This window comes from Protopterus annectens, chromosome 16.part0, assembly GCF_019279795.1.
Source record: "Protopterus annectens isolate FY-2018-M chromosome 16.part0, PAN1.0, whole genome shotgun sequence".
Lineage (NCBI taxonomy): Eukaryota > Metazoa > Chordata > Ceratodontiformes > Protopteridae > Protopterus > Protopterus annectens.
The window spans coordinates 338,774,112-338,792,732 of record NC_056750.1 but is presented as its reverse complement, the minus strand read 5'-3'; the positions used below and the strand labels follow the sequence as shown (position 1 = coordinate 338,792,732).

At 42.3% G+C, this 18,621-nt stretch overlaps 1 protein-coding gene across 1 annotated transcript in view; it reads left to right on the top strand.

The window, feature by feature from the left end:
• Positions 1-18,621, top strand: part of NUP188 (nucleoporin 188) — a 3,305,077-nt gene that overhangs the window by 2,368,151 nt on the left and 918,305 nt on the right. The window contains exon 36 of the mRNA XM_044058121.1: positions 10,992-11,192. Coding sequence (XP_043914056.1) covers positions 10,992-11,192 — 201 coding nt within the window. The remainder of the gene's footprint in view (positions 1-10,991; positions 11,193-18,621) is intronic.

Genomic DNA, 18,621 nt, shown 5'->3' with positions numbered 1-18,621 from the left:
CTCAACGTCCTGTTTGGATACAGGGCATCATTATTCTTTAGGGAAAACTTAGCTAGGCTTAGGCCCCTCCCCAGGGTCATTGGCCTAGTACCAGTGTATGAATCTATGAACAAAGTGCAGTTGTGCAGATAAAATTACTGTAGCAGTAGATGTTGAGATATTTAAGTGCTGCAGTACTGCAATACACCTTCCATCCCCGTTTTTCTTTGTCTGATACGTGTATTTATCTCCCTTTGGTGATTCACCTTTTTGACCAGCATGGGGGTTTACCTTCTGCTTTACCTCTTTTCTCCTAGCACGTGTGCTTTTCTAAGCTTGAGTCTCCTTTTGTTTGTGGAAAGAAAGCACTGAGTTTTTGGACTCGTGGCTGGTTTATATTGGCACACACTCATGCCTCCTGAAATGTATAGTGAGCAAAGAATGAACCCAAAAGATTTTGTGTATGGGTCTGACATCAATCCCTTTGCAGGCTATGTCCCCATACAGCTTTATGCTACTGCAGCAATAATCTGTTCAAACATCTACTGTTATGTTAAGTTTACTTACACAACTGTATTTTCTTCCTCCTACATTGTAGGCTCTGCATGGGGGCAGTACAGCTTCTGAGGGGTACTTTTTCCATCTGCCTTTGATGTCCTCTGGACTGTTGAGCAAAACAAACCTTTTCAGAATTTATAAATATAGTTGTCTAAACTCCATCTCCTGTAGTTTCTCCTGCAGCTATTTGTTACATGTTTATAGAGCAGGAATATTTCAAAAGAAGATTTGAAATATAAGCTGATCTTGATTAAATTAGGAGTACTGCAGGAGTAAGTGACTGAGGGGCATTAGGTCTTTTACACTGAGTAGGAGTAACTCTCTTCTAATTACAGTTAATACAACTTGTTTCCCAACTTCTGCTGTACTTGCCCTGCTCTGTAAGTGTCTCACTGCCTCAGCAGGAGGTTTGGGGAAGGACAGCAGCATAAGGTCAGGGTGCTACACTTCCAGAAATTATCATAAAAATTGTACCAGATGCTGGAGTAGTGCAGATTAATATATGAAAAAGCAGCAAAAGTGGAAAGCCAGTTTACAGCTGCAGCAACAACAGAAATCTACACAGCAAGTTCGTTTGGTAGCAACCATTGATGGACCTTCCCATCATTGGTTTCAGCATCTTCCCTCCCCAATTACCAAGTAGGAAGATTTATCCATGGACACCCCCCCCCCCCCCCCCGTCTTAGGATAATGGAGAAACAAATCAAAGTATTAGTTTATACTACAGAATTTCATTTAGTTTTACTTCTAGGACCCATTCACCTTAAAACAGCTACTGGATCGTCAGACACTGCAATCAGTACCTTTAATATGGCAGAGAAGAGTTTTCCTCAGAAGTCTTTGTAGCGTCAGAAAATGGGGACAGTTGGAGACCTGTTATATATTTCATTAATGATGAAAACAAAGAAGTTCAGGTTGTTCATGCTGCATACTTTACTTTCACTGATGCAGGACATCTTGGTGTTCATATATATATATAAAGGATATCTGTGTGCACAATCCTCATGCATAAAACTAATGGACAGTTTCTCATATCTTATCGCATCCTTGCTATTTTGCTCTTCTGCACTTAGTGTTTACCAAATGCTTAACTTTAGTACTTGTTCATATTGTATTACAGGGAGCACACAGCTGTCAGATTGAGGCCATCTTTCTTCAGAACATTGACATGTTGCATGTTGGGAGATTCTTCACACACACACACACACACACACACACACACACACACACACACACAAATCTCTCCCTCTCAGCAAGGAAAATCTAAGTCTTTTTCCATGCAAATAGATTTCTAGGAGCAATTCTGGATACAAATGTTAGGTTTATTTAACAGCACTTCTGCCAGAGAGGATGCAACTAATGATGGACTTTTCTTCACATTTCATTGTAGAAAATGCTAACAGAAGGGACATTCCTCTAATCTGTGAGATTTCTTCAAATCCCGATCCAAATGCAAGACTGCACACAAAGGATCATTGTTACTTGAATCCTATGTAGCCAGAACTTATGCTCAATGGAACACATTCTACTCCAAAGTCTTTTCTTGATAAAGAAGTTCCATTGCTGACACAACAGAACAAAGTTAACTAAGGATTATGTTTTCTTCAATCCCGAATGGAAGCTGACCGCAGATTCATTGCACTTTGCATGGAGGCCCACTTAAAGAACCTTAAAGCTAAAGCGCTATAGATGCTGTCACAAAAGAAACATACCAATTTTAGAAATGTTAGCTGTCCTCTTGTTCTTGGCAGTATTTAAGTCAACTTTAAGGCCAGGGTCTCCTCACATACTGGCAGACAGCACATCATTGATGTGGTATATCAGCAAACAAGTTAACTCAGTCTGATCTGTGAAAACTACTCATAGTAATTTGGACATTTCATATTGACCTCTTTCTTCAAGTTATATATATTCCAAGTATGTAAAGTATTTGTGTCTGACACAGCAGGCATAGAAATTTGTTTCCCCCAAATGGAAATTGGTTAAAGACTTATGTCATGATAACAGAAATGTGTTGTTCAAGACTGTCTGTTTACCTTTCGATCTGAAGTAGTTAACTTCATTTTATCTGCAACCTGTGGGTGTTCGGATCCATATCGGATCCGAGCCGGCAACTTTACAAGCATCTGCTCCGAGCTCCTCCCGCATACCCATAACCCATCACCATCTCCTGCCTTCCCTCAGATCTCATTTACCACTTTGTGCATCAGCATCGTGGTCTCCGTAGCTCTGAGCCTTAGGGTTGTTGTGCCTTTTGGTATATTTTTGTGTGTAGTGAGAGTTTTCTCAGTTAGTTCCCTTTCCTCCCCCTAAACGCTTGTTCGTCGGTTAAAAAAAAAAAAAAGTTTTTAGTTTTGTGAAGTAGTTAGTGTAGGCCCTTCCCTTCCCTATAGGTGTGCGTGGTCATAGTTTGTTGAGATTTGGTAGGTGTGGCTGTGTGTGTGTAGAATGTCTGATTAGCCTAAACCTACGTTCAAAAAATGCACAGAGAGTGGCCATAAGCTTTCACCGGCGGATGGTCACACTGTGTGTTGTTTGCCTGGGCGTTCCCCCATTTATCCATCCAGTGCAGTATGTGTGCTGGATTTAATCTGAGGGCCCTGAAGGATAGGAAGGCCAAACTGGTGGCTAAAAGCCTGCTCCCTGCTTCCACGCTGGACTCTTCAGCCTCGGCTTCTGCAACTCCCACCCAACCCCCCCCCCCCCTCAGGCTGGGACTCACCCTCCCGCTAGACCTGCTGAAGGGGGATGCCAAAGGGAGAGACAGGAAAAAAGATACAGGAGAGACAGAAAAAAGAAAGGGGATAGGTCCCGTAAATGGTCTCCAGATTGGGAGTCCTTTGCTAGTCCGCCTTCCAAGGTATCAAGACGTGTCTCTCCTCGGCTCCACTCCCCCAGATTCTCCCCTGAGTCAACGGAGCCGAGGCCATCATCCAGATCTTCTCAGCGACCAACCAGATCCGAGTCGGTCGCTTCCTTGCGCTCGGTTCAGAGTCTCTCTGAAATGGATATGGACAGGATGATGAGATTTATTTGGACCCAAATCCAGATGGGAGTCTTGCCAGGCCTCTCTCCCTGTGGAGGAGGGAACCTCCATGCCCTTCTTTCATCCAATTTCTCCTTCCCTGATCCGGCCTGCGGTTTTGGGGTTTATGAATCCAAGGAACTTCAGAGCTGGGGATTCGGCGCCGATGGTTCCTCCAGCCTCAACTCCGGCGATTACCTTGAGTCCCTTGGATCTGACCAGTTCGGATCTAAACAGCTCTTGGGGCCGAGGACGGGGAGTCGGACCCGAGGGGATGGAGGTGTCTTCGGCTCCGACTTTTTCGGATCTGAGCCATTCCTTCGGAGCTCCGGCAATCGTCACGGCGGACCTGGGGAGAGCTTCCTTCTGCTGGGTACTAAGGAGGTGCACTTTCTATCGGCGTTCGGCGTGGTGGAGAGGGTTCTCTCCCAAGGATCGAGACCCCAGCCTGTTTCCTTGGATTTTGCCCAGACTCCCTCAGATTCTGTAACAACTTCCTTCAGCTTGTCTCAGGGACAGCCCGTGCTAGAGGAACCCCAGGCGGTTCCCCTGGAGGAACCCCCGCCCCCCCTGCGGCTCACGAGCCCTCTTCAGAGAGTCCCACCGAAGAGGGTCCTCGTAAGCACACGTGTAAAAGGAAGCACCTGGACTCCCCTGAGTCCTTGACAGAAGACACTGATTTAGATGGAGAAGGTTCCCCCAGGTCACCTCCCGAGGATGTCTCCTTTGGAGACATCATGGAGATCCTCTGCCAGAGGGGAGGTTGGTCAGCCCCAAAACTTTCTATGGATGAATCAGTGTTCCTGGAGGCTTTTGGCACGGGCCCATCTTATTTTTTATTTATTTATTTATTTATTTTACATTTGTTGACCGGAAAAGTCCGACTAGGTTCCACAGATCCTGTTTTCAGCGGAGGCCCGGGGAGAAATGCTCCAGAAGCATGTTTTTAGAATGTGGGAGGAAACCCACGCGAACACAGGGAGAACATGCAAACTCCACACAGAAGGCACCCCAGCTGAGAATCAAACCGGAGAACCTCTTGCTGTGAGGTGACAGCGTTAACCACTGCACCACTGCGCTGCCCTGCATCTGTAGATGCTGCGATGCATCTACATCCTGGCTGTCCCCGCCGGCGGATCCCATGGTGGATCTTATCACCACGTGCGCATGGAAGGAGCCTGACACCATAGAGCCGATTCCTAAATGCCCAGACAAGATCCTATCTCCACCCTCGGACAGACAGGCCTGGTTTAAGGGATCCCCCGTGGATGCTATGGTGGTTGCAGCAGCCACCAAGAGGGAACTGGCTCAGGAAAGTTCCTCAGTCCACCCTCTGGACAAGGAGTCCAGGCCGGTGGATCGATTTGGGAAGCGAGTATATTCTTCAGCGACGTCTTCCATCCGAGCGCTGAACTATTTGGCACACGTTATACAAATGCAGCAAGACCTAGTCACAAAGTTAGCTTAGTCGCCCCCAGAGTCTTTGTCGTAGGAGGATAAGTCTGTTCTCTGTGAAAATGTCTACTCTGAAATCAGTATCAAACACGTCTGTGCGCCTCCTTTCCCACTCTATGGAAGGAGCAGCTAGGGCAGCTGGGACCGGCGTAGCTATGAGGAGACATGCTTGGCTCAAACTGCGTCAATTTGCAGACCCGTTCAAGGTGTCTTTCACGAATGCTCCGATGGTTCTTCTCTTTTTGGGAAGACTGTACGTGACACCCCTGTCCAGAGTGAAAAAAATGGGAAGACCTTGTCTGCCATTGGAATCCGCTTCTCTAGTCCTCAAAGATCCTTTTTCAAGAATCAGAGAGAGCAAAAGAAGATGTGGTTCTGGAAATCACAGTTTTCCCGGGACTCTCAGGACACTCGTCCCCTAGAGGTAGAGGGGGACATGACAGATGCCATCCCAGAGGTAGAGGGGGGTCAGAGGAACTTTGGGTCTAGGGAGCCCTTCTCGGACAGGGGTTTGAGGGGTTTGCCCGACTGTCCTACTCTGGAGGCAGTCAGGGGACGATTGTCATTGCACCCAATGGTGTGGGAGTCGATAACTGCAGAGCGTTGGGTGCTTCAAATAATATCCAGAGGCTACACCATCCCATTTGTTGCCCCTCCTATCCAACCAAAGTGCCTCCCAGATGTCCTACCCGCTCAAAGGGAGACAGAGCGCTAGAGATTTCCAAGCTCCTTCACAAACAAGCCATCAAACTGGTGTCGTCCCCCCCCCCCCCCCGATCAGTCCGGGTCAGGCGCTTACTCCAGGTTCTTTTTAATGTCAAAAAAGATGGGCGACCTCAGACCCATTTTGGACCTGTCAACCTTAAACCTGGCTGTCGCCAAACAGAAATTCCGGATGGTCAACCTGCAGTCCATTCTACCTTATCTTCGAGAATTCGACTGGATATGCTCGATAGACCTCCAGGACACTTACTACAATTTCAAGATCCACAGGACCTCCAGGAGATTCCTTCACTTTCGGCTGGAAGCCAGTCATCTCCAGTTCAGAGCCCTACCCTTCAGTCTTACCACAGCCCCCAGGGTGTTTACTAAGGTAATGGCAGTCGTAGCAGCTCACCTGAGGCTTCAGGGGATTCAGGTATTTCCTTACCTAGATGATTGGCTCCTTGCTGCTTCCACCAGGTGTCGTCTTTGCCAAGCCCAGAGACTCCTTCCTTCATCTTGCAGATCTGCTAGGGATTACTATCAATGTTTCCAAGTCTCTCTTGTACCCGGTACAGATCTTGGACTTTATCGAGGCATGTCTGGACACCCTTCGACTGAAAGTCTTTCTAACTCCAGTCAGGGTCCAGAGTCTGTGGGCTCCTGTGTCGATAGTTCTTGGCCCCAGGTTACCAAAGGCGGGCGACGTTCTCAGAGCCCTGGGTTCGATGGCTGCAGCAATCTCTGTCCTCCCCTGTGCACGTCTTCACATGCAGGTTCTTCAGTGGACTCTAGCCGTACAGTGGTCTTGGCTAGATCTCCCCATGGAATATCCAATTAAAATCAGCAAAGCTTGCAGGGTGTCACTCCTCTGGTGGCTTCAATCCTCGGAGATTACAGCGGGAAGCCCATTCGTTTTACCCATAGCCCAAGCCACAGTGATCACGGATGCCTCCCAGCTCGGGTGTGTGGGGGGTCATTATCTGGGGAGGACTGGCCAAGGCACGTGGCCCCAGATCAAGACCAGATTGCACATCAGTGTTCTGGAGATGAGAGCAGTGCTTTTAGCATTGCAAGCCTTCAGCCTTTCCACACTGTTTTTCCTCTGGGGACTATTGCAAGTCATTCAGACAACATGTCTAATATCTGTTACATCAAATAGTGAGGAACCAGATCTTACCCTCTGTGTCACAAGGCCATGAGAGTGTGGGAGTGGGCGATCTCCTCCAGTCGGTTTCTTATTGCAACGCACATCCTGGGATGCTCCAACATTGTAGCGGACAAATTGAGTCAGGCTATTCTAATTCCATACGAGTGGTCTCTGAAACAGTCGATAGCAGAGGAGATATTCCTTGCGTGGGGACAGCCTTGCTGCGATCTCTTCGTATCTCCTTCCAACGCGAAATGCAACGAGTTGTTTGCTCTGATTCACTTACCAGGGAATCCCCCCAGAGACGCTCTAATCCATGCTTGGCCTCCCGCATTACTGTATGCTTATCCCCATTACCACTCATTCCGAAGTTTCTTCAGAAAGCTTGTCGACTGGGGTGCAAAGTGATCCTCATTGCCCCGTTCTGGCCTTGTCAAGTGTGGTTCCCCTTTCTCTGGTCTCATGTTCTAGCTCCTCCTTGGGTTCTGGATCCCCTGCCCAGATCTCATTTCTCATCCCTCAGGCACCTGTCCGCCCAACCTGGACTGCTTCAAGCTGACAGCTTGGTTGCTCCAGTTCCCTTGATTGCCAGGACTCCCGGTCTTTCGTCTTCAGTGAAAACTATTCTGGTGGCATCTCATAAGGCTTCCACTAGGAAGATTTACCACAGTAAATGGAAATGTTTCTCTAGTTGGGCTTTTCAGAGAAATCTGGATCCTTTTACAGCCCCTGTCTCTGCTGTGTTGTATTTCTTAGCATTTTTCAGCAAGGGGCTAGTTCCTCCACTGTGAAGGTGCAACTGGCAGCTATTTCGAATTTTCACGTTGGCGAAAATATGAATACCCTGGCCTGTTTTAGACTGTGTAAGGCTTTTCTTAAAGGCACCTTTCTTTTGTGTCCTCCAGTTAAGAACTGTGTTCCTCTTTGGGACCTTATCTTTTTTCTCCAGGCTTTAGTTGCTCACCCCTTTGAACCTGCAGCATCAGTAAAGTTGAAGTTCTTATCCTAGAAGACAGCCTTCCTAGTGGCCATTACGTCGGCTAGAAGGGTTTCTGAGCTTCAGGCTTTGTCTGCTGTGACCCCTTACTTGATCTTCCATAAGGACATGGTTTCTCTCCTTAGAAAACTATTCTTTCTTACCAAATGTAGCTTCTGAATCAAACATTAGTCAAACAATTAACCTGCCTGTTTTCTTTCCAAATTGTCAGAACAAGGGTGAATATAAACTGCATTTGCTAGATGTTCATAGACAACTTCATTTTTATTTACACAGAACAAAGCCCTTCCGTAAGTCTGACCAGTTATTTGTGTCCTTTTCTAAGCCCTTTTTGGGTAAAGCCATCTCCAAGGTTTTCTTAGCTAGATGGATTACGCAATGTATTTTGCAACTTTACAAAGACAAAGGTTTGTCTCCACCTGGTCCTGTTAAAGCTCCTTCTACCAGATCTATGGCGACTTCTGCTGCCTTTTGGTCTAGGGTCTCATTGGATGACATTGGTGCGGCAGCAACTTGAGCAAAGTCACATACCTTCATTTCTCATAAGTTGGATTTCATCTCTAGAGGGAGAGCATCCTTAGGCTCTGTGGTGCTCAGGAATATCCTTCCATGAGGGCCTCCCAGGAGTTTGAGTAGCTGGGGACTCTGTCCCACAGGTTGCAGATAAAATGAAGTTAACTACTTCAGATAAGTTATGTACTCACCATAACATTCCATCTGAGTAGTTATACTTCATTTTTCTGCAGCCTTCCCACCCTCCTTCCCCCGAACCTTCTCATGAGTTTTTTCATGTATGGTTTATGCTAAGTTGAGTTGCTGATTGGTTTGAGTTGCGGCAAACTCGATCTGAGGGAAGGCAGGAGATGGTGATGGGTTATGGGTAAGGGGGAGGATCTTGGAGCTTGGAGAAAATGCTTGTAAAGTTGCCGGCTTGGATCTGATATGGATCCGAATACCCACAGGTTGCAGAAAAATGAAATATAACTACTCAGATGGAACGTTATGGTGAGTACATAACTTCTTTTTTCCTCCAGGCACTCCCATGAGCAAGCATGGGTGACAAGCACCTTTTCAATCAATTGATTCAGCTGTCTGTTCTGTGTTTTTCTTCCTATTGATGCGGTATTCATTCCTCCTTGTTTGCTGAGACCTCTACCTTTTGCTGTTTTGTTCAACACTTCCGTACTCTTGGTCAGGATTAAAGAAGTTATGGTTTGAACTCATTGAGTGCACTTCATTTTGTATCACCCCTTGCTCCATCTTAGTAATGTGTGTTAACCCTACCCTGTATCTGAATTAAAAAAAAACAAAAAAAAAAAAAACCTTCCCTTAATACTACCACTACACAAGACAGCTCGGACACGCACACAAATACACTAGGTCTATACCCTGACCCTGCACAATCAAGATGATAAACATTTAAACTAGCCCATTATCTAATCCTTACTCTAACCCACACACATTTGCAATCGCAATTGTGCACACACACTCTGTCTCTGCTTACTATACATCACACTTACCTATTTCGATGAAACACACACATGATAAAATGTCTATTCAGTGAACCGGACATTTGACCTTAAAACATCAGAGTTCCACCTGTTGAAAGCATACATTGATCAAACTGTGCACCAGTCTGTGTATATGTTTATCAACATGGGTACTGCGGTCTGACATCTTGAAGGCTAGTAAGTCAAGTAAGTCGTAAGCTTAACATTCAAACCTATAAATCGGAGCTATTAACAGAAGTTCAGAGTGCTGTACTCGTATATCAAGTTGATATCAAACTCCCCTGTGTATTTTGAAAGATGCCAAAAACATGTTATAAGAAAGTGATAATCATAGTATGAACTGGTTTTAGTGGTAGGGTAAAGATATAAATCTGTCAAGCTCAGTTTCTTGAAATGCTGTACCTTGATACCTTTTTTATTTCTGTTTTGGCCTGCTTTATTATACAAACTTCATATGTCTGCCACCTCTCCCTGTGTATCTGTATATCCTTCTGTGGATTCTTGTGTTGCTGTTAAACCTTTCTTTGATGGAGGTCATTTAAGACCTCCAGGGTATCCTATTTGCCCTTACTGACATTTGAACTTTGAAAAAAATAAAGCCTAAATTCTCTTGAGGCTATCTCTGCATCAGACCTAAAAGTATGTGTCATGGAAAACACTTTGTGTTTGCAGTTACCCCAGCTAGAAGAACATCTGAGGTGCTGGTCTTCATGTGGAAAGAACCATAAACAGCTTTGAGAGGGATAGTGTATCTTTTAGAACTAATTCTGTAGTGGATGGAGGCTATAGTTTTTCGATCCAGATAGCAATCTCCAATAAAAGCAATGTATGTGAGTTGCTTGTCCTTGAAAGCATACAACAAATGAACACTGTTATCTTGGTTGTGACCAGCACCAGACGTTTCAAAATAGGCACTACTTGTCACAGTTGATAAACATCAGAGATTCACTTCCCTCAGCCCCAGTCTAGTGTATTACTGTGCTGCTTTACCACCAGTAGCTCTAGTTTGACTGAAACTATTGAATTCACAAATGTAATAATGTCAATGAGAAGCTGTTAATACTATTAGAGCCACAACCCTTTCCTGCATTTATGATAACTCACTGATACCTGTAAGATCAGCCTAGGCATATGAAGCTTACAAATTACTGTGCACTCCTAAAAATGAGGCAGCTGCACCATTAAATTGAGGTAGTTATAGGTAATCATTATTTTTCTTAAATAAATTCTATCAGTTAAACTTCGCCATGTGAGTGCATTTACTTTCATATACTTTAATAAGACACTAACCACAGGCTTCATCTAACAGTAGTGACTGAAGTCTGCATCAGTATGTGCCTGGAGAGAGTCTGGCATACACTTCTGACCAGTTCTGTATTCCCTTAGAGATATCTCACTGCTGAAACAAAAAAAATCAGACCAGAGATCATGCATTACACCTCTTAACTACTTCCCATATACTTAATTAATTCCTGCAATGGTCATTTAAATGTTTGCTGTTGTATATAACTGTACTTTATTTCTCTTCAAAATAAAATAAACAGAAGAACATATGATGAGTAGTAGCTAATTGTGATTTACATTTCCTGTACTCTTATACCTTTTTAATTCTAGATGTGCGTTCTGGCATTTCATCTGGCAAAGCAACTTTGTGAGACAGATGAAGATGGAGACAGCTGTCTTAAAATTGTGAAGAGCATTCCCCTCCTTCCATCAGTCCTTGATGCATTGGAGTTTAGCCTGCGTGTTAAGCAGAACCTTCATTTCACAGAGGCTGTGCTTCATTTTTTCCTAACTCTGGCTCGAACACAGCAGGTATGTGACAAACAGCATCTTCATGCAGACATAGTTCACTGAATAAATTTAAGCATTCTTTCGTTCTGTACTGTGTATCTGTAAGAAAATGTTATTAACCCATCCCTGTGAGACATCTGTTGATCTTTCCTTCTCAAGTCATTAGTATTTTGTGTTAACTTGTACAATAAATTGTACACTACTTTGAATTTTCACCTCCAGCTTTAAATGCTAGCCTAGGCAGAACAAAATTTATTAGTTGTAAATGCTGTAATTCTCTTTGTTCAAGATTTTTGTATCTTAACTTCAAATGTAAGAACTCTCGATTTGCTTTGCAAAGCAACTGATTTGTTCAGCATTTTCCCCATGTCGATGCTGTTAGCTTTTGTTGTTATGTATTATTAGAATGCTTTTTATTGAAATTGGCTTTGTGTGCGTGTCTCTATCTCTCATTCTGTCACGTTCCCTGATCCACTGAGCTTTCCAGTGTGCTGAAGCACTTGTATTGAATAATTATTGGTTCCCACTGTATGTAGGTGTCACCTGTATTGCTGACTTCACACCTAACATTCTTCAACCACTAAGTCAATCAACATTTAGGGTAACACGGATTGATTACTATTAATAAATCTGGGTAAATACAAAATTACTGTTATATTTAATTTAAAAATGAAAAAGTAAAAAATAAAAATAAGTAAAAAAAAGATTCTTTTAAATGCTTTTTATTGAGTCGCTCTAAAAGGTAATAAATAAGGAAGAAGAGTGAAAACTTTGCAAAAGAAACACAGACAACTTGATTTCAGAAAAGTAGTTGAGGTTGGTTTTGCTGATTCTTGGTACTAGTACTGATACTCATTACCAGAATCAGCAAAACTAAGCTCAAATGCTTTTCTGAAATCAGCTTTGTCTGTTTCTTTTGCAAAGTTTTCACTCTGTATTTCCTTATTTTTTACTTTTTAGAACAACTCATTAAAAAGCATTGTTCATTAAAAAAATCTTTTATTTTGCTTATATTTTTTTCTGAGTGACACAAATTTGTCTTTGCTTGTATAGTTAGATGGATATATTACTTTTATTTAGTAACATTGAAAGTACCTCATTCACTTGGATCCTTAAGATGGGTAACTGTAACAGTAAGGCATAACATTTGTGTTGTATCCCAACTATCTTGACCCATCAGTCAGTTTTCATCAGCAGTCCCTTTGTCACTATGAAAATTCAGTTTTGTCTTACAGCAGAGTTTTAGGGATCCTGATTGATTCACACACAAGACACTTATACTGGCAGCACTAATGACAGCTTTCACCAGTTGTTCATTATTTCATTTTCTTGTGATCATTTATTGTTTTTCTTCAGAGATGTTTGGTCAGACTTCTGTTGTACTAATAAAATATAGAACTTTGGTTTGTGTTGGAATATTATCAGTTTATACACCACAGCTAACACAATTCACAAGTATTTTTTAAAGAATTTTGAAGCAATGGCAAAAGAAGGATAATGTTTGTTAATGGATCCAATGTTGTCTTTTTCATCTGATTCAACACTTGGATTATCCAGTTCAACCTGGGCACTGTACAAGAGCTTGGATCCAGGGCTCTGAATCCTCCCCTTCCCATAATTCCTTGTGGTCTCCTAATTACCTCAAATCTCATTTGCTGCTTGGTGAAACAAGATATGTGGGCTTCACTGAACAGTAGTTTGAGATTCTTGTTTTTCCATTGCCTTTTTTTTCTGCCCTCCACTTTAAAAATGTAGATTTCTTTTTATGTGTAAACCATTATACCATGGTTTACAGCTAGCTGTTGATTGTAGGTATTTGTTGTTTTTAAGTTTAGGGTTTTTTCCTTTTGTCTAGGTACAATTTATGCTTTTTCCCCCCTCACTTATACTTTATGGTAATTGCAGTTTTTAATCGAAGTTGGTTGCCATTATGACTGTGCTTGATACTTTTGCCTTGTTTTTTTTTCTTATAGTTTCTCTTCCAGTATGTCAGACAAGGCTACTGGATTTAAGAAATGCTTTGCCTATGGCCACAAGATTACTGCATAAGACCCACACTTGCAGTGTGCATACTGTCTAGGTGTGACACACCTGGATGCACGTTATGAGACATATGCTTTCTTTGGTGCTCAAGCTTTACAGAGTTATAGGGATGAGCTCATGCTGAAGTGCCTCCTTCCTATCCAAGCAGAGTTCAGTGCTGTTTGCCCCAGAAAGTACTTCTCTCACAGTCAAGAATTTGAACATGATGTAGGGTCAGAAAGAGAAGAGACAGAGAGAGGCAAAAGTGTAAGGAAAAGGAACAAGAAATGAAGGTAGACAAAACCAGGGAATGGTTTCCAGATCCATTGGATATTTCTAGTCTGGCTCCACCAACACCAAGGCATTTGGATCTGGAGTCCCTTTGAATCAGATCCCCTTCACACTTCCACACTTTTCACTGGAACCAGTGAGCCTTAGATTACATTTTCCCTTTTTAAAAGAAAATCATTCTTCTTTGCCACCTTCATCTTTCAGGTCCCTTCTGTTCGTTGAGGTGTCTTCCAGAGGTAGTCATTGACAGAATGATACGGAAGCTTCTTTGAAGTTGGATGTGACTGTAGGTCATCCCAGAGCCAGCCCCTTTGGGGGCTCCGGGTATGGCTCCTTCCATCCCTGCACTGGTATCTCCTGTTCTGGTCAGGTTATCAGATCTGAAGCACACAGGTCTGACTGATGTTATTCGTGTTTCACTGTTGCAGTCATTACATTTGGGTTATCTGCTTGCAGGTAGCCCTCAGTCGGCCTGATTATCAAAGTCTTTGGTCCTGCGTCAGTTGCTGTCTCATCTTCCATGATGTCAGGTAGTCAGGGGTATAAAGTATGCAGTCGACGCCATTACATCAGTCTTTCTTGCCGTGCGGTGCCTGAAGCAGAAGCAGTTCGCAAGTGCCGGTCGGCCGACTCCTGAAATTTTCGTTTTAGAGTTTCAGATCCGAAGTCTTGAAACAAAGCTAAGTACCCCATTGGGGAAACTTTTTCTTGTTCTAAACCAATGTCAGTAAATGTTAATTGTATTTCGTGTGGAAAGCAAATACCTCATAAAGATTTTCATTCGTACTGCATTCCTTGCTTAGGCCCAGACCGTGATGTCCCTCGCTGTTGGTTTTGTGCCTTATTCAAACCTCAAACTGTTTGTCATCGGTTCATTTTTGCATCTAAATATTTTGGTACTCCGTTCAATTATCCAGAAATGGCTTCAGTAAGCCACCCGACTACTGATATTGCGAAAAAAATGCAAAGATAAAGACAGAGACAGGCCGCATAGGTCCAAAGCTGCCGCCGACGCTTCCGTTAAGCTAGTCGCCATTTTGCCGGTACTCAGGTGCTTTCGCAGCCCCTGATACCCGCTACTTCAGATTCACATACCTCTACTGAGACCCATTCGGAGTCCGGTATACCATGAGATGCTTCTTCGACTGTGCAACCTGTGGATGTACCAACAAAAATCCCAAACCAGGGCACAAATGTAGCAAACAGGAACACGAAAACTGCTCCAAGGACCAGGCAATACAACCAGTTGTAAATGAAGTAGTTTATTAGCAGTCACTGACTAAGCGCTTTCACCAACAATTGGCTTCTTCAGAGTCCCTGTGTAAAATCCATTGTAATCTTTTATACCAACAAAATGATGAAGCAATTGGTCAATAGAATAATAGAATCATTGATAAATTCATAAATTTCCCTCCAAAAATATTTGAAACTCATACACACAGTAATACAAAAACACAAAAATCTAAACATTACATCAAAATCTACCATGTTAACTGATAGATTACATATAACAATTAATAACAGATATAAAATATGAATTATATATAAAATGTATCTATAAATATATAAATAAACATGCTAAATAATAATCTAAATGAATTTCTGAATTTTATTCCAAATCTTATACTAAACTAGCCTTGTGTTTTAAAATAGGTTTGATAGAAATGTAATCGTTAATCCCAGGTTGTCTCATGGCATTTAATCTTAGCTGCCATAGGACTTCCATATAATTCATATTTTATATCTGTTATTAATTGTTATATGTAATCTATCAGTTAACATGGTAGATTTTGATGTAATGTTTAGATTTTTGTGTTTTTGTATTATTGTGTGTATGAGTTTCAAATGTTTTTGGAGGGAAATTTATGAATTTATCAATCATTCTATTGACCAATTGCTTCATCATTTTGTTGGTATAAAAGATTACAATGGATTTTACACACTGACTCTGAAGAAGCCAATTGTTGGTGAAAGCGCTTAGTCAGTGACTGCTAATAAACTACTTCATTTACAACTGGTTGTTTTGCCTGGTCCTTGGAGCAGTTTTCGTGTTCCTGTTTGCTACATTTGTGCCCTGGTTTGGGATTTTTGTTGGTTTGTTCACTGAGGACGATTCTGCCTTGTTGGATTTGGGCAACTCCATCTGGCTGTAATGGAGGATATTTTAAAGGAACTTTCAGTCGTGGTTAATAAACTTTTGTGCATATATCAAAAGGATTGTGGTACAAAAGGGGCTTCAGCAGTGTCTAGTCCGACTGACACTCAGATGGAACTATTTACACTGCATTCGCCAGTAGCATCCAACTCTACTATCACGCCTGGACAGAAATCGGGTGGTTCCATCACCTTCTCCGAGGTGGTATCCAACTCCAGAGAGAAAGTAGCATGTAATCGAAAGGAGATGAATAGAGCATCGCCTGAGGTGCAGGTTCCGTCCACTGATCCGGTATGTGAGCTGGGAGGCCACGATTTACATTCATGGTTCAACGAACCGAGTTTTGGGGATTTTGGAGCCCTACCGTCTTTACATCCCATGATGTTGCCAACTCTCAAAGAACAGATTTTCAGGTACGATAAGCTCTGTACCAAGTACAGAGCTTTACAGCTTGATAACATTTTTTTAACTCAGTCAAGGGAGCGTAAGCAAGTACCGAAAGGTCTTCGGCTGTGGAAGCTCCCTATGGGTGTGGAGGATGGTTCTAAAGCGTTCACTGATCTTATAGCCTTGTTTGATAGAACGGGCTTGGAGATGCTGAATATTATCATTAGTAATAATTGTGCCAAACTTGTTACACTTCGTGAAAAAATTAGCCAACTGCACAATAGTATCACAGCTGATCTTTTGTTTTTTCAACACGAGAGTAACTTTCGGAAAATCATAAAAAATTTAGAGTTATTTGTAGCCAAGAACTCAGCGCTTAAGCGCAAAAAGCTTGCAAGGGACACTTTTGACTATGAACACAACTGTGCATACCCACCGGGCAAACCCAGGCTTAGGCATGGTGATTACCATGTTCAGAGCTATAATCAAGGTCAAAACAAAGTTTATACGCACGACGAACATTTTGACTTAGACCAGGGGGCTCAGGTTCAAGATATGCCTAATCGTGACAATTTTGAACACAATTTTGAACATAGCTTTGAGGGGGGTGATTTTTTGGACCCACCCCCAGGTCCTCGCAGATCGGAGAGACTTTTGAACAGAGCGCAAGCCTCTCAGAGAGGGGACAAGCATTATTGGGGTTAAGTGAGCGCATATTATCTAAGCGTTCTTCTATTGTTGGTAATAATGTCCCTGGTATAGTGGTTTTACCTGCTGTTGTTTGCGAAAGTCTTAATTCTGAAAAGCGTGTTTTCTGTGATGATTTGTGTGTTAACAATGGGGAGGGTGACTTAAATGTTCAAATGTTGGAAGTTCAACAAGAAGAATGTATGGTTGTGGTGAATGATAGTTTTGGTTTTCCTGTTACACATTTTGAATCAGCCTTGAATATTACAGGTGACGCTGGTAGTTTGGATATGTGCATTATGCTTCCCAGTGAAGCTCAAAGTGTTGCAACATTCACTAATGAGTTTAAAGAAGTTAATATTGAAGCAATAGAAGTTGGCTCTAACCCTGTGGAGTGTGTTTGTAATACTGAGCTATGTGCTAGCAATGGGATGGGTGATTTGAATATTAACAATTTTCAGTATGAAGAGTTTCCCTTGGTGGCAAATGTCAGTTCTGTTTCCCCAACGATTCATGTTGAACCTGCCTTGAGTACACTAGGTGAAGCTGTTATTTTAGAAGACTATACTGTGCACCCAAGTGAGTTAGAATGTCTTAATATTATTAATGATTCTATAGATTGTAACATTGAAGGTTTAGAGCTGGAAGAGGGGATGAATTGTCAAACGTTGCAAAAATGGCTTTTTTTTATTTACAACTACACTGAAACAGCCATTAGTGATACACATTTAGAGCTTTTCACTAAAGGCATTAATTTCGTTCCTAATTTTAAACTAGATATTGCTAATGTGCTGGTTAACCTCAAGCTATTTATGAGGAGGTTAAATTTAGAGATATTTTTTCAAAGTAACAAACATTTACAATCTAATGTTGAAAATGTAGTAACTACGATACTTAGGAGGAAAAGTACCTTCATTCCACCTCCATGTTATGAGATTAGCGCACTTGAAAACCTGGTAGAATTTGAGTTTAGGAAAATTTGAGCTAGTAAGAATAAGGGCCCTGACAACCTTACTATACAGGAAAGACTGGTTTTGAAGGAATTAAGATCTTCCAAAAATGTTAGGTGTATGAAACCCGACAAGGGTGGGGGGATGGTACTTATGAATAAAATTGATTATTTGGCATCTATGACGATCATCCTGGAGGATGACAATACCTACAGAAGGGTTTCGAAGAATGAAATAAACCTTGCGTATCAGAAGATTGATTTATTTCTGTCAGATGCATTATTTCAAGGAGCCATCTCTGAAGTACAATACAACTATCTTTTTGTTAAGAATCCTATTTTGCCATGCATCTTTGGTATACCAAAGGTACACAAAGGCACTACAAATCTTCAATTCAGACCCATTGTGGCAGCTAGGGGTTCAAAAACTGAGCCCCTTGCCTCATTTGTAGATTCTACGTGTAAATCAGCTTTGACTGAGGTAGATCATGTCCTTAGAGACTCATGGCATTGCCTAGAAAGATTAAAGGAGGTTAATTCAGATAGCAGGTTATTTGGTTTTCTCACGATTGACGTGGTCAACTTGTTTTCTGTTATCCCCCATGACCTAGGACTGGAGATGTTTCATGATAGTTTGAGTGTGAGTCACACCGTAGATAAAGGTAAACTTAATTTTTTAAGTGATTTGATGGAAATTGTACTTTCCAACAATTTCATAAAGTTCGAGGGTGAAATGTTTCAACAATGTTCTGGAGTGGCAATGGGGGCTAGGTGTGCCCCAGTGTTTGCCAATCTTGTTTTACTAGCATGGGAAAGAAACTTTATTTTTTCATCTAGGTTTCATGAGAATATACTCCTGTACAATAGGTTTTTGGACGATTTGCTGATTTTATGGATAGGAGATGAGGCTGGGGCAGTTGAATTTGTAGAATATTTAAACACCACCACCAGTTTTTTGA